At 36.3% G+C, this 17,652-nt stretch overlaps 1 protein-coding gene across 8 annotated transcripts in view; it reads right to left on the bottom strand.

The window, feature by feature from the left end:
• Positions 1-942: 942 nt before the first annotated feature.
• The window catches only part of ZFAND4 (zinc finger AN1-type containing 4), an 88,920-nt gene continuing 72,210 nt past the window's right edge, over positions 943-17,652 (bottom strand). For 4 of the 8 annotated variants that reach the window (XM_040485748.1, XM_040485746.1, XM_040485747.1 and 1 more), the window contains 4 exons: positions 8,565-9,740; positions 7,794-7,848; positions 2,289-2,406; positions 943-1,300 (listed from right to left, as the gene is read on the bottom strand). In XM_040485748.1, coding sequence (XP_040341682.1) covers positions 1,165-1,300; positions 2,289-2,406; positions 7,794-7,848; positions 8,565-9,740 — 1,485 coding nt within the window. In that variant the 3' untranslated portion in view covers positions 943-1,164. Of the gene's footprint in view, positions 1,301-2,284; positions 2,407-7,793; positions 7,871-8,564; positions 9,741-17,652 lie in introns of those variants that run through there. The other 4 variants (XM_040485749.1, XR_005793540.1, XR_005793539.1 and 1 more) reach the window with 4 other exon arrangements.

The raw sequence follows: 17,652 nt of genomic DNA, 5'->3' as shown, positions 1-17,652 counted from the left end.
TGGGGAGCAGGGCCCTTATACCTTAAATGAATACCTTTATTCTTAGAGTCACTTTTTCCAAGTAGAATAAATTATTGATTTAATAGTTTTATTTTAAAAAGTCTTAGGGCACCTGGGTAGCTCAGTTGGTTGAGTGTCCAACTTCGGCTCGGGTCATGATCTCACTGCTCATGAGTTCAAGCCCCGGGTCGAGCTCTGTGCTGATAGCTCAGAGCCTGGAGCCTGCTTCAGATTCTCTGTCTGCCTTGCTCTCTACCCCTCCCCTGCTCGTGCTTTTTCTTTCTCTCAAAGATAAACATAAAAAAACATTTTTTTAAGTCTTTATAAAAGAAAAAAGTATTGTACATAATCAAATAATCAAACTCATAATGAAATTGAATATTTATTTGAATTTCTCCTGGTAATAGCACTCAACATATAAGAAAAACAAACCAAAATGTGAGATTTTGTTTTAAATATAGCCATTTTGCAAAAAGTGAAAAGGTGGATTCTATATTTAATGGCAACAAGTGAGACGCCTTCTATTGTAAAACTGCCATTCAAAAAAGTATATTTTAAGAAATATATAGTATGTTTAACATGATGTGTTTTATGAATGGATACATATCTGAATGCCAATCTGAATATGGAAGAAATATGTGTGTTAAAACTACACTGGGAAATGAAATGTTCTTTTTTATAAAAAGTAGTTTGAAATAAAAGGAACTTGTTAGTAAATTCAATAAATTTTCACATGGGATTAAAAAAAAAAATCTCCACCACCCACCCACCCCCCCCCCCAAAAAAGTGGTGGATTTGAGTAGAGCCATTACATGACGGCACATTTCTGTACACCGTGGAAGCTGGTTTACATAGTCAGTGATAACTTCCTAAAGTGCATCTTTTGAAGACTTGTCTAGTAAAATTGCAATGTCAAATATAAAATACTTAACACAAGACATACAGTAACAAAGTTAAATCATTATAGTTTAAAGTTTTTAAAACTACTTTTAAAACATTTGATTGACCAAAGAATAAAGATGTCAATAGTAGCATTCTTTCTCCAACAGTGAGCACCGTATGCTTTTCTCATTTAGCAAATCTTTTGGAGTCGAACAGATATAATGCAGTCTGAACAGTATTTCTTCTGTCACTGTAATACAATTCCCAGGCGCAGAGCAAGAGCTAGATTTTTGGAAGTTTGGGTGCATTAACCACAGGATTTGCCTCCTGTAAGTATCTCCTCCCTGCACTCTTGTAATCATAGGTGCAGCCGTGAGTTTCTGCATAACGATGAGATGCACAGAAGTTGTTTCCACATCTAAAGCACAAAAAAGTTCATGTGAATAGTCACATTTTAGAGAGGCTCATCTCCTTGGGAGATGAGAGCTTGACTTCCAGTATCCAACAGGAGCCCTGTGGTTCTCTTTAACAATTTTCAGCACTGACATTTCCCTTGCACTCATAAACCAGCACAAGTGCCCCCCAAAGAGAATTAACTGTCCATGAATATGAGAGTTTAAAATAAAGGATCTATTATGAAATGAAACAGGATATAGATTTTTATGAAATGGTAAAATTGTAAAAGCTGATAGATATGTCTACCATTTCTCTTGTATCTAGTAAACCTGGGAGAACTGAATTTCTAAGAAATTCGGTCTCAAAAGAAAATTACGTAAAACCTAATCTAACTATGTCATAAAAGGATTTTTACAATGTTTTTCGCAACAAGATGAACTGTTTCTATCTGAACAGAATGCACTCTAAAAAGCAGCAGTTGTTTTTAATGCCTGGACTCAAACTAAGGGCAGACACCATCCCCAGAGTGATTGATTGATATTAATCAATGCTAATGAAAGAAATAATTATGAGAAAATTCATTACTTTTTGTGAATAGATTATTCCTCTGTTTTGAAATAAAACTGTACCATATAATCATTAAAATTAATAGTACATTTACTTTAAATTCAGTCCTTTTTTTGTTCAATTTAAAAAAGAACCTTGGAGGAAGGATTCTTCCAAGTTGCATTCAAACAAAAACCACGCATATCTTTCATAAGACAAAGTACACTCTGCCACTGGTTTAAATCTCCCAACTTGGAGGGCAGGAGAGGATCTCATGATTTATAAACTCATGAGCTGTCTACTTCGTCCTTACTTCAGCCACTTAGGAGCTCAAATAAGGGCTACCATCTGAACATCATCTTAATGATGTTACGAATAGCCAATTTAAAGAAGGTTTTATATTGTATCCCCAGGCTGGGTCACCACAAAAAAAGCATCTCAGCTTTTCCAGTCAGCCAACCTGCCTGCACTCGTAGCTAGTAGCCAGTCCAGTTTTCTTTCCACAGAGAAAACAATGCTTTGCTGCTTTCTTCTTTGTTTGAATTGGGGCTTTCACGGGTGGGAGGTGATGAGTACATTCTCCTGATTAATGAAAGGACACCTTGATTACTACAGGCAGAAAATGTTAAATGTGAAATAGTATTAAGCAAAACACAAAACACAACCCCATCACAACAAATTTCTTGGCCATAAAAAATTAATTTGTGCTATATTTATCCAAAATTATCTACAAAATCTACAAGTAAGGATACAGTAGAACTGTTATATTTTTAAAGATGAGGTGGGTTTCTACTGACTGAGACTTACATTTTTAGGGCTTCTGTACACACCAGTATTTTTCTGATTATTTCTAAGGGCAATCAGTAATTGTAAAGTACACCAAACCTTGACAGAGAATTAAGAAAAAGTCTGGTTCAAAATCATTCTTATGAGGCCTCTGAGAAACCATGTATATGTAACACAAACACCCTATTCTTTTACGCCAAGAAGGAGCACCAGAGTATCAAGAAACTGGTCTTTTAGTCCTGATTACATCATTGAAATTACAGTTGTCAAACCACAGGCAAGTTATTTATTCTTTCAAAACTTCAATTTGTTCATTAAAAAATTTTTTTTAACATTTATTCATTTTTGAGAGACAGAGAGAAACAGAGCACAAGTGGGGAAGAGCAGAGAGACAGGGAGACACAGGATCCGAAGCAGGCTCCAGGCTCTAGAGTTGTCAGCACAGAGCCCGACGCGGGACTCAAACCCACAAACCATGAGATCATGACCTGAGATGAAATCGGATGCTTAACCAACTGAGCTACCTAGGAACCCCCATTTTTAAGATAACATAACATGGTTTTCTCCCTTGTGTTTCTAAGTGTTTTAAGGCCAATTCAGTTCTCACATGTAAAAAGCATCCTGAAAATTTTAAATGTTGTAATTATATAAAATACCATATTATCAATAGTGACTAACATGGTGCACTGCTCAATTTCACAGTACTACCTTTCCAAAAAATAGTTACTGAATTTTGTACTACCGTAATGATTTTATGTTTAAAAAACAGCATATCTGTTATTACATAAGAATAATTAATTTCTTTAACTACTAGGTGAAATTCTCTTACAACTGAGCAAAATTCCAACAAACCTGACTCAAGCAGAGAGGCTCAAAGTCACCATCCACAGTTGTTATAATAACAGTACCAGCACATGGTGCTTGGTGGCACTAAAAGGCCAAGAAGCAAAAGGCAAACAAAGAAAACAGAACAAGGGGAAGGAATGAGAAGAAAAATGCTGGGTCTAGGTGGTACTGGTGCCTATTCTCCACTATTTAAAAAAGGTTTGAGAGACCTCGGCTTAATGTTTATATGGCAGCTAAAAGTCTTTGAAGATCCTTCAAGGGTTCAAAAAATTGGAATTACAATGAATTGGTGCTATGCCTTTTGCCACCCAGAAAGGATGCTGGATATACAAAGACAGTAACTAAGTCAGCTTTATTACCAGTCTGAAATACCTTCCCATTTCCTAGATCTTGCCCCAAATTGGAAACTAACTGAATGACTCCTAATGGTAGAAACAAAATTGAAAACAACTAAGTGAATGATTCCCAGTGGTGCCCTGGCACCAACTCAATTAGCACTTTCTTCTTCAAGTGCACTTAAGAGTTATCAAGACAAAGGTGATGGGGTACTTTCCACTTCTTAAAAAACGAAAATAAGCATTTGCACAGGTCACAGAGGAAAGGCATATAATACCAGATATCTTCTGGAAGCTCATCTGATTGTAATTATCTTCGAAATTCAGGTTTAGGATATTCTTCCTCAATGGAATAATCTAATGATAATTATTTAATTAGTTCAGTGTAGTCATATTTTCCTTTTTTCTTTCCTTGGAACTGCTTAACTCAATGTTTCCCAAACTTTTTTCATTCAAGAACTCTTTTTGAATGTGCAGAAACACAAGACACAGTACGAGTTGGCAGAGACACACAACTGCAGTCTTCTCCTACAAGAATAGTTTCTATACATGCTTCTACCTACCGGAGAAAACCATTTATTAGTTACCTACTCCAAGTCAGGACCCATCACTAATATATAGGTTTGCTACTATTCTTCAGACTGGCATTCAGGGTTTGTATGTCCAATATGATACCTTTCCAACTTTCCAGAGTTGTTTTCTGTCACTTACCACATCATACCCACTCTGAATGAAGCACTAGACCCATTCACAGGTGCAATTGCTTCTAAAAATGCTAAATGGGTGATGTGCATTAAGGAGGGCACTTGTTGGGATGAGGACTGGGTGTTATACGTAAGTTTGAATCACTGGGTTCTACTCCAGAAACCAATACTACACTGTGTGTTAACTAACTTGAACTCAAATAAATAAATTTAAAAATAAATAAAATAAAATAAAATAAAATAAAATGCTCTATTCAACCTCTATTTCATTTCCAGGTGCAATCATATGTCTAAAATCATATGTCTAAAATTTGGTGACATATGTCTAAAAATGATAACTGGAACTATGAGGATGGGTAAGATTTCCAAGGGAGACCCTATAGTAAAAAGCAAAGAAAACCAGTGGAAGAATTTAACAAATTAATTAAATAACATGTATACCAAAACTCTCATGGACTCTTCAAGGACATTCAGAATGATACAGTTATTACTGAAAGGAAATGGCAGCAAGTTACATGGCCCTTGTTTGGGTAATCATTACTGCAGGCAGTAGTTGATGGCTTGACTTAAATGAAATTAACCAAAAGAATGTATACCTGGGGACAAGCAGAGGGCTGGTAAAACAAGTAAAGAAAAAGAAAATCAGGTTTAACAAAATGAAACAAAAACAAAACTCTACAGCAATATGATAGCCCAGAATAAAAGAAGATGAAGAAGAAGAAGAAGAAGAAGAAGAAGAAGAAGAAGAAGAAGAAAGAAAGAAAGAAAGAAAGAAAGAAAGAAAGAAAGAAAGAAAGAAATGAAACAGAGAGAAACAAAGGAAAAGAAACTATTTCAAGAAGGAGGCCCACAAGAATCAAACAAGGTGAGGATACAGAAGCATCCACTGGATTGAAATTGTGGATATCTTTGGTGACCACAGCATCAACTATTTCAGAGGAAGAGTGAGAAGAGAAATGAAAAAGCACAGAAGCTCAAATAAGAGTTAAAAGTAGATAAATTATAGTGTGTGGTATTAGCATAAAGACAGGCAATAAAGAACCCAGAAATAAACCCTCACATATGGGATGAAATGATTTTTGACAAGGATACCCAAGACAATGGGGAAAGGACAGTCTTTTTAACGAATGGCACTGGGAAAACTGGATATACACATAACGAATGGCACTGGGAAAACTGGATATATACATGAAAAAGAATAAAGTTGGACCCTTATATTACACCATATATACAAAAATATATACATTAAAAAATTAATTCAAAATGTATCAAAGACCTACCTGGAAGACATACATAAAACTCTTAGAGTAAAATATAGGAGGAAAACTTCATGAAATTGGACTTGGCAATGATTTATTGGACACAATACCATAGGCACAGGCAACAAAGGAAAATACCAACAACATGGACTGCATGAAAATTAAAAACTATTGTGCATCAAAAGACACTATCAGCAGAATAAAAAAGGGAGGAATATTTAGAAGAAAATATTTGCCAATCACATTTCTGATAAAGAGACCAGTATCCAGAATGAGAACACCTAAAACTCAGCAACAAAAAATGAAACAACCCAACTTAAAAATGGGCAACATATTTCAACAGACATTTCTCCGAAGAAGATGTACAAATGGTTAAGCACATAAAAATATACTCAACATCACTAATCATCAGGGAAATGCAAACCAAAACCACAGTGAGATACTACCTCATACCTATTGGGATGTCAATTATCAAAAACAAACAAACAAACAAACAAGCAAAACAGAAGATAACAAGTGTTGGTAAGAATATGGAGAAACTGGAAACCTAATACACTGTTGGTGGTAATGTAAAATAGTGCAGCCACTATGAAAAACTGTATGGCAGTTACTCAAAAAATTAAAAATTGAATAAACATGTGAGCCAGCAATTCCACTTCTGAGTATATACTCGAAAAAATTAAAAGCAGGGTCTCAAGAGATATTGGGGCACCCATGTTCATAACAGCAGTATTCACAAGAGCTGAAATGTGGAAGCAACACAACTCTCCATCCACAGATACATGGATAAGCAAAATGCTGTATATACATACAATGAAATATTATTCAGTCTTAAAAAGTATGGAAACTCTGACACATGCTACAATATGGATGCACCTTGGGGACACAATGCTAAGTGAAGTAAGGTACACACAAAAAAACAAATGCTGTATGATTCCATTTATATGAGGTACTTCAAGGAATTAGAATTAGACAGAAAATAGAATCATGGCTGCTAGAGGCTGGGGTGAGCGGGCGGGGGGATGAGGACTTAGTGATTAATGGGTGCAAGTTTTCAAGATAAAAAGAATTCTGGAGATGGATGGTGGTGATGGTTGCCCAACAATGTGAATGCTTTATATAATGGCATTGAGTTATACACTTAAAAATGGTTAAGACGGTAAATTTTATGTTTTGTATATTTTACCACAATTAAAAAATTGAAAAAACATGGATATAATAACACTTTAAAATTGAAAAAACATGGATATATTAAGACTTTAAAACTCTGGGCCTTATGTAGAAGTGAAAAATAAACCCTAAGTACTCTTTAAAGGCATAAAACTCATGTGACAACCATAATATATATTACATTGGTTGTGACATCAGTTTTATATACTTTCATATAAAGTATCCTTTAGAACCCTGAGGCTAGAAAGGTGGTACATCTTTGGTAATGAGCTCCCACCCCTAGTCTGAGTCCAAAATCTCAAAAGATGATGATCATAATGGCTTCCTTGGAGATTAGGACTGGCCAGTGCACCTTTAAGGTGTTATTGGCAGAAAGGAGTGCCAATGTTGTAGCTACTTCTGCTACTGTGCTTTGGAAAGGGCTGATTCAAGGACCGTCTTTTTCTTTTATCCAGAAATAATCAGTTCATCAAAAGGAGCTCTTCCTACTCTCCTTCATGTTGGATTATGATGTCAAGAAACACCTCTCTAGGATACTTCGAAACCCAACCAGCAGCCCAGCATGGCTCTAGAGTGGCCAGTGACAGAGGGTTGTGGAATTACACATTTATTCTTCATCCTTCCTGTCTTTTCACTTAGACTATATCTTTCCCCAGGCAACAGAGACCTCAATTTCAATTTTTGTTTTATTCTTCAAGTATGTTCTACAGTCAGTTCTATTAGCCATTTTCCTCAGTGGAACAAAGTTTAGGGAGAGTTTACTCCATACATACCACAAAGAACCTTCCTCTTTATTTCTCTCTGAAAAAAACAGTATGCATAATGAAGTGATTGTTAGGCTTATATTTTCACAATTATCTGTAGCTTACCTACTCTTTTCCCTGCTGCTGTGTTATTTCCATTCATTCCAATGCCACGGGCAGACTATAATCAAAACACAAAACATCTACAGAGGTAAGTTAATGGAGAACAGAAGAAAAGATCACTAAACATGAAATACTTGTATTTTATTATGGAAATGCTGTTGGGCTTTCATTTAATTAAATTAATTTGGCATCTGATTCTCAAATGCAGCAATACTGTATGTATTTTTCTTTAAGAGAAGAAAATTTGATGGTGTAAATAAAAGTTCTTGTATGGAAACAATTAAAAATATTTAGCGTTAGGGGCACCTGGGTGGCTCAGTCAGTTAACTGTCAACTTCGGCTCAGGTTATGATCTCACAGTTTGTGAGTCCAAGCCCCACGTCGGGCTCTGTGCTGACAGCTCAGAGTGTGAAGCCTGTTTTAGATTCTGTGTCTCTCTCCCTCTGCCTCTCCCCCACTTATGCTTAGTCTCTCTCTCTCTCTCTCAAAATAAATAAACATTAAATTTTTTAAAAAATATTTAGTGTTAAAAATAGATGATAAATTGTTGCACAAAATTATTTTTCAAATTACAATTCTCAATTTAGGGCCAATACCTTATTTAAAATTCAACTATCAAAAAGATTTTCTACCAACTAGATTAACATTTTAAGAGAAACTTATAAAAAGAATTCAACCTTCGGTCTCCTCCCTTAAGTAAACAAAAAACAAACATGTAATATGATGAATAACTACAAGGTTAACTAGTAGAACATATTGCAAACAAATACTTACTAGAAAAAAATCTGTAGGTTCTAACAGGGGAGAATTTTTCCTAAAGCTTTCTTCCTGAGAATGCTGGAGACTTGTAGACAGCCCCATTACAGAGGTCCGAATCCTGCCTGCCCCACGCATACTCTGTAAGCTATCTCTGCTTGCACTCCGGGCCAGCGAAGCAAGAAAACCTATATTATTTACACAACCAACAGGCTCTTTGGAAGCCTTGTTTGCCATTTCTGTGATATCCCGTGCCTCAACTTTAGAAATAACATCAGCTCTTTTCCCAGGTGAATCAACTTTAACAGCACGAAAGCGAGTAGTCCTAGAGAAAGAAGAATCAGTTATATTTCGAACATCTAGCGACCGAAGCACATTTTGTGAAGCAGAAGACTGGAGGTTCCCAGACTGAAAACATTTGGACTGTCTCTGTGGTTTCACCAGAGAATTATGGAGTGACATTGGTGTAGAACAGCGAAGAGGTGACAAGAGTCTCTTCTTGTGAGGACTTAATTCATGGTGGTCGAGAACTGTAGTTTCTACTGATTCACTGCTCAATATTCTTGCAACATGTTTAAGATGCTGTTCTGCAGCTTTCAACCCTTTATCATCATTAGAGAGTAAGAACTCTGGATTTACCTTCTGTGTACCTTCTAAGCCAATGCTCTGTTCATCGGTGTTTCCTTCCGTAAATAAAGCAAATGAACCCACTTCAGGTGGAAGTGATTCTTCAGTTACACATTCTTCTGAAGTTGGAAATAAGGTAGTGTCATCCTCTTTATTGGATGACAAATTTCCTGAAAAGTGTTTTGTCCGCCTAGGCAGGAATGATCCAAGATGGAGAACAGAATCAGCAAGCTCCTTGTCATTTTCCAACTCGGTATGGGGTATCTGAGGTGGTAGTTTGATGCTACCATTGGAATGAGACAGTGCGTTCATCTCCCAGTTATCCTCTTCCTTAAGAAAATCGCTAGCAATAGATGATATGGGTCTATCAGTGGGGGGCACAGTTGCCAAACTTGAAACGGCATTGCTGGAAGTTTCAGGTAGACATGCATTCCCAGCAGAAGGTAAACAAGACTGCCCAATGTGGGGGAGAACCCTTAACAATCTGTGGCGAGCAGCTGCCGTGGAACTACCAGAAGGTCGAGGAGCTATAGGTGGACGAGGTTTTACCTTGACAGCTTTCTTAGGCTAAAAAAAAGAGTGAATATATAATTCCTTACAGTCATTTTTGTCTACCCATTAACAAAAATTAATGAAGGAGGAAAATGTTATTTACTGCAGCACTGGCATTTTGATTACCTCAATCTAAAACGTCTTAAAAGGTTAAAATCTGAAGTTTAAAACTGAGATCAATTTTGCTCTCTTCCTCCACGGAGTATAATTTTCTGAAAACATTAAAAATAATTTTATTTATCTTCCTCACTACTGATTATTTTCCAGAGTTTTGCTGAGAAGAAAATTCACTGAGTATACTAGATATGATATTACTCACCTATTTTAGGCCCCCAACAATTTTTCCTAGTAAGATGAGTGTCAGCTACATCGGTACTACAGAAAAGAGTTAATAGGCCTACACTGCTATCCTTGAAAAGGCCTGCCTTCCAGGATGGCCCTTGGCTAGCTTCTGGGAACTTGTATTTCAAGAGGGTTCCCACCACCCTAACAGAAAAGGTGCATAACTTGTTTGTGCAAGCACTATGGTTTATGCGAAACACTGGCTTTCCTTCTGGGTGTCTGGCCTTTTGGTACATGCTAGACAGAGGGTGCCTACATGAACTGCCCCAAATAAAACCCCTGGGCACAGACTCTCTAATAACCTTCCCTGGCAGATAATAATATTCCATATGTACTGACACAGCTCATTGACAGAGGGATAAAGCATGTCCTATGAGACTCCACTGGGAACGGGATTCTGGGAAGCTTGTGCTTGGTTTTCTCTGGACTTGAGCCATAAGCCTTTCCCCTTTGATGATTTTACTTTGTACCCTCTTGCCGTAATAAATCTTATCCATGAATCCAACTATATGCTGGTCCTGTGAGTATTCCTACCAAATCATCAAACTGCAGAGTGGTCTAGGGGTCCTCAATATAGTAAGTTTTAATAAAAGTATCACAACAATTTATGATGTTATGGATAAACTTAAAAATGGAAGGATAAAGAAGTAACCTAAATGCCCATCAATAGATAAATGGATAAAGAAGATGTGCGATGTATGTATAATGGAATATTACTCGGGCATAAAAAGAATGAAATCTTGTCATTTGTGACAATACACATAGACTTTGAGGTATCATGCTAAGTAAACTAAGTCAGAAAAAGTGAAATACAACATGATTTACTTACATATGTAATTTAAAAAATAAAACTAACAGAAAAAGCAGAAACAGATCCATAAATTTAGAGACCAAACTGGCATTTGCCAGAGGGAGAGAGGTAGGGGGATAGGCAAAAGGGGATGAAGAGGAGTGGCAGATACAGGTTTCCAGAATGACTAAGTCATGAGGATAAAAGGTACAGCACAGGGAATACAGTCAATAGCGTTCTGGGGTGACAGATGGTAGATGCACTTGTGGTGAGCATAACAGCAGAATATACAGAGCTGTGCAATCACTATGCCATACACCTGAAACTAATGTAACATTGTGTGTCAACTATATTTCAATTTAAAAAAAAAGTTAATGGAGAGATAAAGAAAGCAAACTAAGGGGCGCCTGGGTGGCTCAGTCGGTTAAGCGGCCGACTTCGGCTCAGGTCATGATCTCGTGGTCCGTGAATTCGAGCCCTGAGTCGGGCTCTGTGCTGATAGCTCACAGCCTGGAGCCTGTTTCAGATTCTGTGTCTCCCTCTCTCTCTCTCTCTCTCTCTCTGACCCTCCCCCATTCATGCTCTGTCTCTCTCTGTTTCAAAAATAAATAAACATTAAAAAAAATTAAAAAAAAAGAAAGCAAAATAAGTTCATTGATTATAATAAGTAAGAGTCAAAAGATATCTCTCAAAAATGGAAAATAAAAGAGTAGAAGGTTAAGTAAGGAAAAAGCAGATAAAGGACATGATAATAAATATTAATCTAAAGTTAAACAATAGATGGGGCACCTGGGTGGCTCAGTTGGTTAAGTGTCTGACTTTGGCCCAGGTCATGATCTCAGAGTTCGTGAGTTCAAGCTCCGCATTGGGCTCTGTGCTAACAGCTCAGAGCCTGGAGCCTGCTTTGGATTCTGTGTTTCCCTCTGTCTCTGCCCCTGCCCCTTCCCTGCCCATGCTCTGTCTCTGTATCTCTCTCCCTCAAAAAAAAAAAATAAACATTAAAAAAAATTTTTTTAATAAAGTTAAACAATAGAACAAAAGGCTTCTGAAGTACCAAAAAGTACACACTCATACACACACACATCCATACATACACAAAAGAAAAGAGACCATTAGAATACTGTAAATATATCAAAATAAGACATTTGAGACCATATATGAAAGTCATACTGCTAAATATAAATGTGATTAAGTTACCTACTTTTTAAAATTTCAAACTGGTTCACAAAGCAAAAAGCCAACTCTATAATGTATATAAAAGATATACCAAAAAGTAATTTAAAAGTTAACTTTGGGGCGCCTGGGTGGCTCAGTTGGTTAAGCGGCCGACTTCGGCTCAGGTCATGATTTCGCAGTCTGTGAGTTCGAGCCCCGCGTTGGGCTCTGTGCTGACAGCTCAGAGCCTGGAGCCTGTTTCAGACTCTGTGTCTCCCTCTCTCTGACCCTCCCCCGTTCATGCTCTGTCTCTCTCTGTCTCAAAAAAAATAAATAAATGTTAAAAAAAATTAAAAAAAAAATAAAAGTTAACTTTGATTTTTAAAATTTTTAAAGATTTTATTTTTATGTAATCTCTACATCTAACGAGGGTAAGCTCTTAATCTTGAGGTTGTGAGTTCGAATCCCACAATGAGGGTAAAGATTACTTGGAGAAAAAAAAAAAAGTGTGCCTAAAAGTGAATTCTAAAAGACATGGGAAAAGGTATACCAAGTAAATGAAGACAGTAAGTTATCAAGGGTTATGGGCCTGATATCTGGCAAGGAAAATTTAAGCTGAAAGGGATGGAACACTTTATAACAGATGCAGTAAGCAGTATAATTAAAATGTAACCGTGTAGGGGCGCCTGGGTGGCTCAGTCGGTTAAGCGTCCAAATTCTGCTCAGGTCATGATCTCGAGGTCGTTGAGTTCAAGCTCTGCATTGGGCTCTGTGCTGACAGGTTGGAGCCTGGAGCCTGCTTCGATTCTGTCTTTCTATTTGTCTGTCTGTCTCTCTCTCTCTTGCTCTCTGCCCCTCCCCCACTTGTACTCTGTCTCTTTTTCTCTCTCACTCAAAAATAAACATTAAGAAACCTTTTTTTAATAAATAAAATAAAGTTTATGAAACAGTAACACAAGTACCTTCTTAAAGCAAAACACTATGGAAGATGAAAAAGGAAATACACCAATGTCCACCAATAATGGACTTTCAGGTATCATTATTTTTATCAAAGAAACATTAAGCTGACCAAAACAAAGGAAATGGGGAATCCAAACAACTGACCAATAAGGCCAATCTTATAGTTATCTATCAAACTTTTACCCTGATGATAGAGAATGAATCATCTTCTGAAGTATACATGGAATATTCATGCAGAGTGATATTAGATCACAAATAATCAGGTTTTATTAAGTAGAAATATAAGCAACATTATCTGATTTCCATAAAATCATTGTTTTTAATTTCAATAAAACTAGAAATCAAAAACAATGACAAAGCAAAAAGCTTCTCTCACCAGGAATTTTTCTGAATGCTATTAAACAACTCTTGGATAAAAGGGGAATATCAACTAAAATTGCAAATTTTCTTTAAAAAAAAGTAAAATTACTGCAAACTGACATGTGCCTCCTGATGTTTTGCACTGAGAAGAATGCATCATATAAGTAATATTCCTGCCAACAATGTTTAACCTGCATCCAATCATGATTGAAACAATCAGACAAATTTAAACTGAAGATATTCCACTGGGACAAAGAGAAATTAGAATATAGATGACAGAATGTATATCAATGATAAATCATGTGTATGGTAACTGTATTGTGGTTATGTAGGAGAAGACCCTTGTTCTGCAGAGATATATGCAGAATGAAGTATTTAGGGGGAAATGGTATCTGCAACTAATTCCCAAATGGAATGGTGAAAAAACAGGGAGAAAGCAAATGTGAAAAAATGTTAATTGATGGGTCAAGCTAAAGTGCCTATGCAGGTCTGCTGTGCTACTCTTACCACATTTCTGAAAGACTGAACATTTTTCAAAACACAAAAGGTAAAATAAGTATTCAGACAAATGCTGAGAGAATCCACTGTTAGAAACCTTTACTAAATGAAAAGAAGTACTAAAAGAAATGATTCAGAAGGAAAATAATCCTTGAAGGAAGCATGTAATTGCAGGAAAGAATAAAGAGCAACTTAAAAGGTAAATATTCAGCAATGTTGCAGGATATAAAATCAACATGCAGAAATCTGTTGCATTTCTATACACCAATAACAAAGAAGCAGAAAAGGAAATCAAGAAATCAATCCCATTTACAACTGTACCAAAACCAAGAAGATACCTAAGAATAAACCTAACTACACATGAAAAGATGCTCAACATCACTCATCATCAGGGAACTACAAATCAAACCACAATGAGATACCACCTCACACCTTTCAGAATGGCTAAAAGTTAACAACTCAGGCAACCGATGTTGACGAGGATATGAAGAAAGAGGAACTCTTTTGCGCTGCTGATGGGAATGCAAACTGGTGCAGCCACTCTGGAAAATAATATGAAGATTCCTCAAAAAATTAAAAATAGAACTACCCTACAACCTAGCAACTGGCCTACTAGGTATTTATCCAAAGGATACAAAAATGCTGATTTGAAGGGGCACATGCACCCCAATGTTTATAGCCACACTACCGACAATAGTCAAAGTATGGAAAGAGCCCAAATGTCCATCAACAGATAAATGGATAAAGAAGATATGGTAGGTATATATATATATACAACGGAGTATTACTTGGCAATCAAAAGGAATGAAATCTTGACATTTGCAACAAGATGGATGGAACCAGAGGGTATTATCCTAAGCATAAAAAGTCAGAGAAAGACAAATATATGATTTCACTCATTTAAGAGTGAATTTAAGAAACAAAACAGATGAACATAGGGGAAGGGAAGCAAAACTAAGATAAAAATGGAGAGGGAGACAAACCATAAGAGACTCTGTTTAAATACAGAGAACAAACTGAGGGTTGCTGGCAGGGGTGTTGGGTGTGGGGGATGGGCATTACAGAGGGCACTTGTTGGGATGAGCACAGGGTTTTATATGTAAGTGATGAATCACTAAATTCTATTCCTGAAATTATTACTATACTATACATTAACTAACTTGGATTCAAATAAAAATTTAAAAAATAAAAATAAAGAATAAACCCAACTAAAAAGGTAAAAGATCTGTACTCTGAAAACTATAGAAGACTTACAAAAGAAATTGAAGAGGACACATGGGGCACCTGGGTGGCTCAGTCGGTTAAGCACCCAACTGTTGATTTTCATTCCTGTCATGATCTCATGGTTCATGGGATCAAGTTGGGCTCTGTGCTGACTGCAAAGACCCTGCTTAGGATTCTCTCCCCATCTCTCTGTCCCTCCCACACATGCTTTCTCTCTTAAAATAAATAAACATTAAAAGAAAAAAGAGGACACAAAGAAATGGAAAACCATTCTCTACTCACAGGTTGGAAGAACAAACATCATTAAAATGTCTATACTACCCAAAGCAATCTACACGTTTAATGCAATCATCAAAATACCACCAGAATCTTTTGCAGAGCTAAAACAAACAATCCTAAAATTTGGATGGGACCACAAAAGACCCTGAATAGCCAAAGCAATCCTGAAAAACAAAAAACTGGAGGCATCACAGTTCTGAACCTCAAGCTATATTACAAAGCTGTAGTAATCAAGACAGCATGGTACTGGCACAAAAACAGGCATACAAATCAATGGAACAGAACAGAAAATCCCAGAAATGGACCCACAACTGCATGGTCAACTAATCTTTGACAAAGTTGGAAAGGATATCTGATGGAAAAAAAAGACAGTCTCTTCAACAAATGGTGTTGGGAAAACTGGATAACAACTTACAGAAGAATAAAACTAGGCCACGTTCTTACACCATATACAAAAATAAATTCAAAATGGATGAAAGACCTAAATGTGTGACAGGAAACCATCAAAATCCTAGAGGAGCAAATGGCAAGATTTCATTGACCTCTTTGAACTTGGCTGTAGAAACTTCTTACTGGGCACATCTCCAGAGGCAAGCAAAAACTATTAGGACTTCATCAAGATAAAAAGCTTCTTTACAGGGCAGGAAACAATCAACAAAACAAAAAGGCAACCTACAGAATGGGAGAAGATACTTGCAAATGAGATATCAGATAATGGGGTAGTATCCAAAATCTATGAAGAACTTACCAAACTCAACACTCAAAAAAAAAAAAACAAACAACCCAGTTAAGAAATGGGCAGAAGACATGAACAGACATTTCTCCAAAGACATACAAATGGCTAACAGACACATGAAAAGATGCTCAACATCACTCATCATCAGGTTAATACAAATTAAAACCATGATGAGATACCACCATACATCTGTCAGATGGCTAAAATTAACAACACAAGAAACAACAGGTATTGGTGAGGATGCCGAGAAAGAGGAACCCACTTGCATTGTTGGTGGGAATGCAAACTGGTGCAGCCACTCTGGAAAACAGTATGGAGGTTCCTCAGAAAGTTAAAGATAGAACTACCCTGTGACCCAGCAATTGCACTATTAGGTATTTATCCAAAGGATACAAAAATACTGATTCAAAGGGGCATATGCACCCCCATCTTTATAGCAGCACTATCAACAATAGCCAAAGTATGGAAAGAGACCAAATGTCCATTGACTGATGGATAAAGAAGATGTGATGTATGTATACAATGGAATACTATTCAGCCATCAAAAATAATGAAATCCTGCCATTTACAATGATGTGGGATGGAACTAGAGTGTATTATGCTAAATGAAATAAGTCAGGTAGAGAAAGAAAAATACCATATGATTTCATTCATATGTGGAATTTAAGAAAGCAGATGACCATAGGGGAAGGGAAGGAAAATAAAATAAGATAAAAACAGAGATGGAGGTAAACCATAAGAGACCCTTAACTATAGAGAACAAACTGAGGGTTGCTGGAGAGGAGGGGAGTGGGACACGAGCCAGATGGGTGATGGACATTAAGAAGAGTGCTTGTGATAAGCACTGAGTGTTATATGTGTTATATGTAAGTAGAATCACTAAATTCTACTCCTGAAACCAATCCTACACTGTATGTTAACTAACTTAAATTTAATAAAATCTTGGAAGAAAAATAAAACTTCAAAAAATAAAAAATAAAACTTGGTTGTAAAATAATACGAATATACATAACACTACTGAACTGTATGAAACTTAAAAATGTACATTTTTACCACAATTTAAAACAATTAAAAAATTTTAATTATAAAATCTATGTGTGGTAAGTGGGTGTTCACTGTAAAATTCTTCCAACTTTGCTGCATGTTAGAAAAAAATTACAGACCAATTCCCCAGATAAACAAGACTCCTAAATACAACATTAGCAAATTAAAGATAAAGATATAAAAAGAAAAATTCATCACAACCAAGAGTAGTTCATTCTAAGAATATAAGAATGATTTCACATTAAAAAAACAAATTCACCATATTATCAGAAGATTTTTATTTAGTGCAAAATGATTTTCAATGTCTCTTTGACTCATCAATTACTTAGAAGTGTGTTATTTCCAAAATATTTGACTTTCCAGATATCTGTTATTGATTCTTTATTCCATTAGAGTAAGAACTTTTTGTATAATTTGAATATTTTAAAATTCATTGGGACTTGTGTGACAGCACACAATATGGTTCTGAGTGCACTGAACAAGAATGTGTACCCTGCTGTTCTTTGATGCAGCATTCTGTAAATGTCAATTGGGGCAGG

This window comes from Herpailurus yagouaroundi, unplaced genomic scaffold (assembly GCF_014898765.1).
Source record: "Herpailurus yagouaroundi ecotype Mexico unplaced genomic scaffold, PumYag 163, whole genome shotgun sequence".
Taxonomy (NCBI): Eukaryota; Metazoa; Chordata; class Mammalia; order Carnivora; family Felidae; genus Herpailurus; species Herpailurus yagouaroundi.
This window is presented reverse-complemented; position numbering and strand designations above follow the sequence as displayed.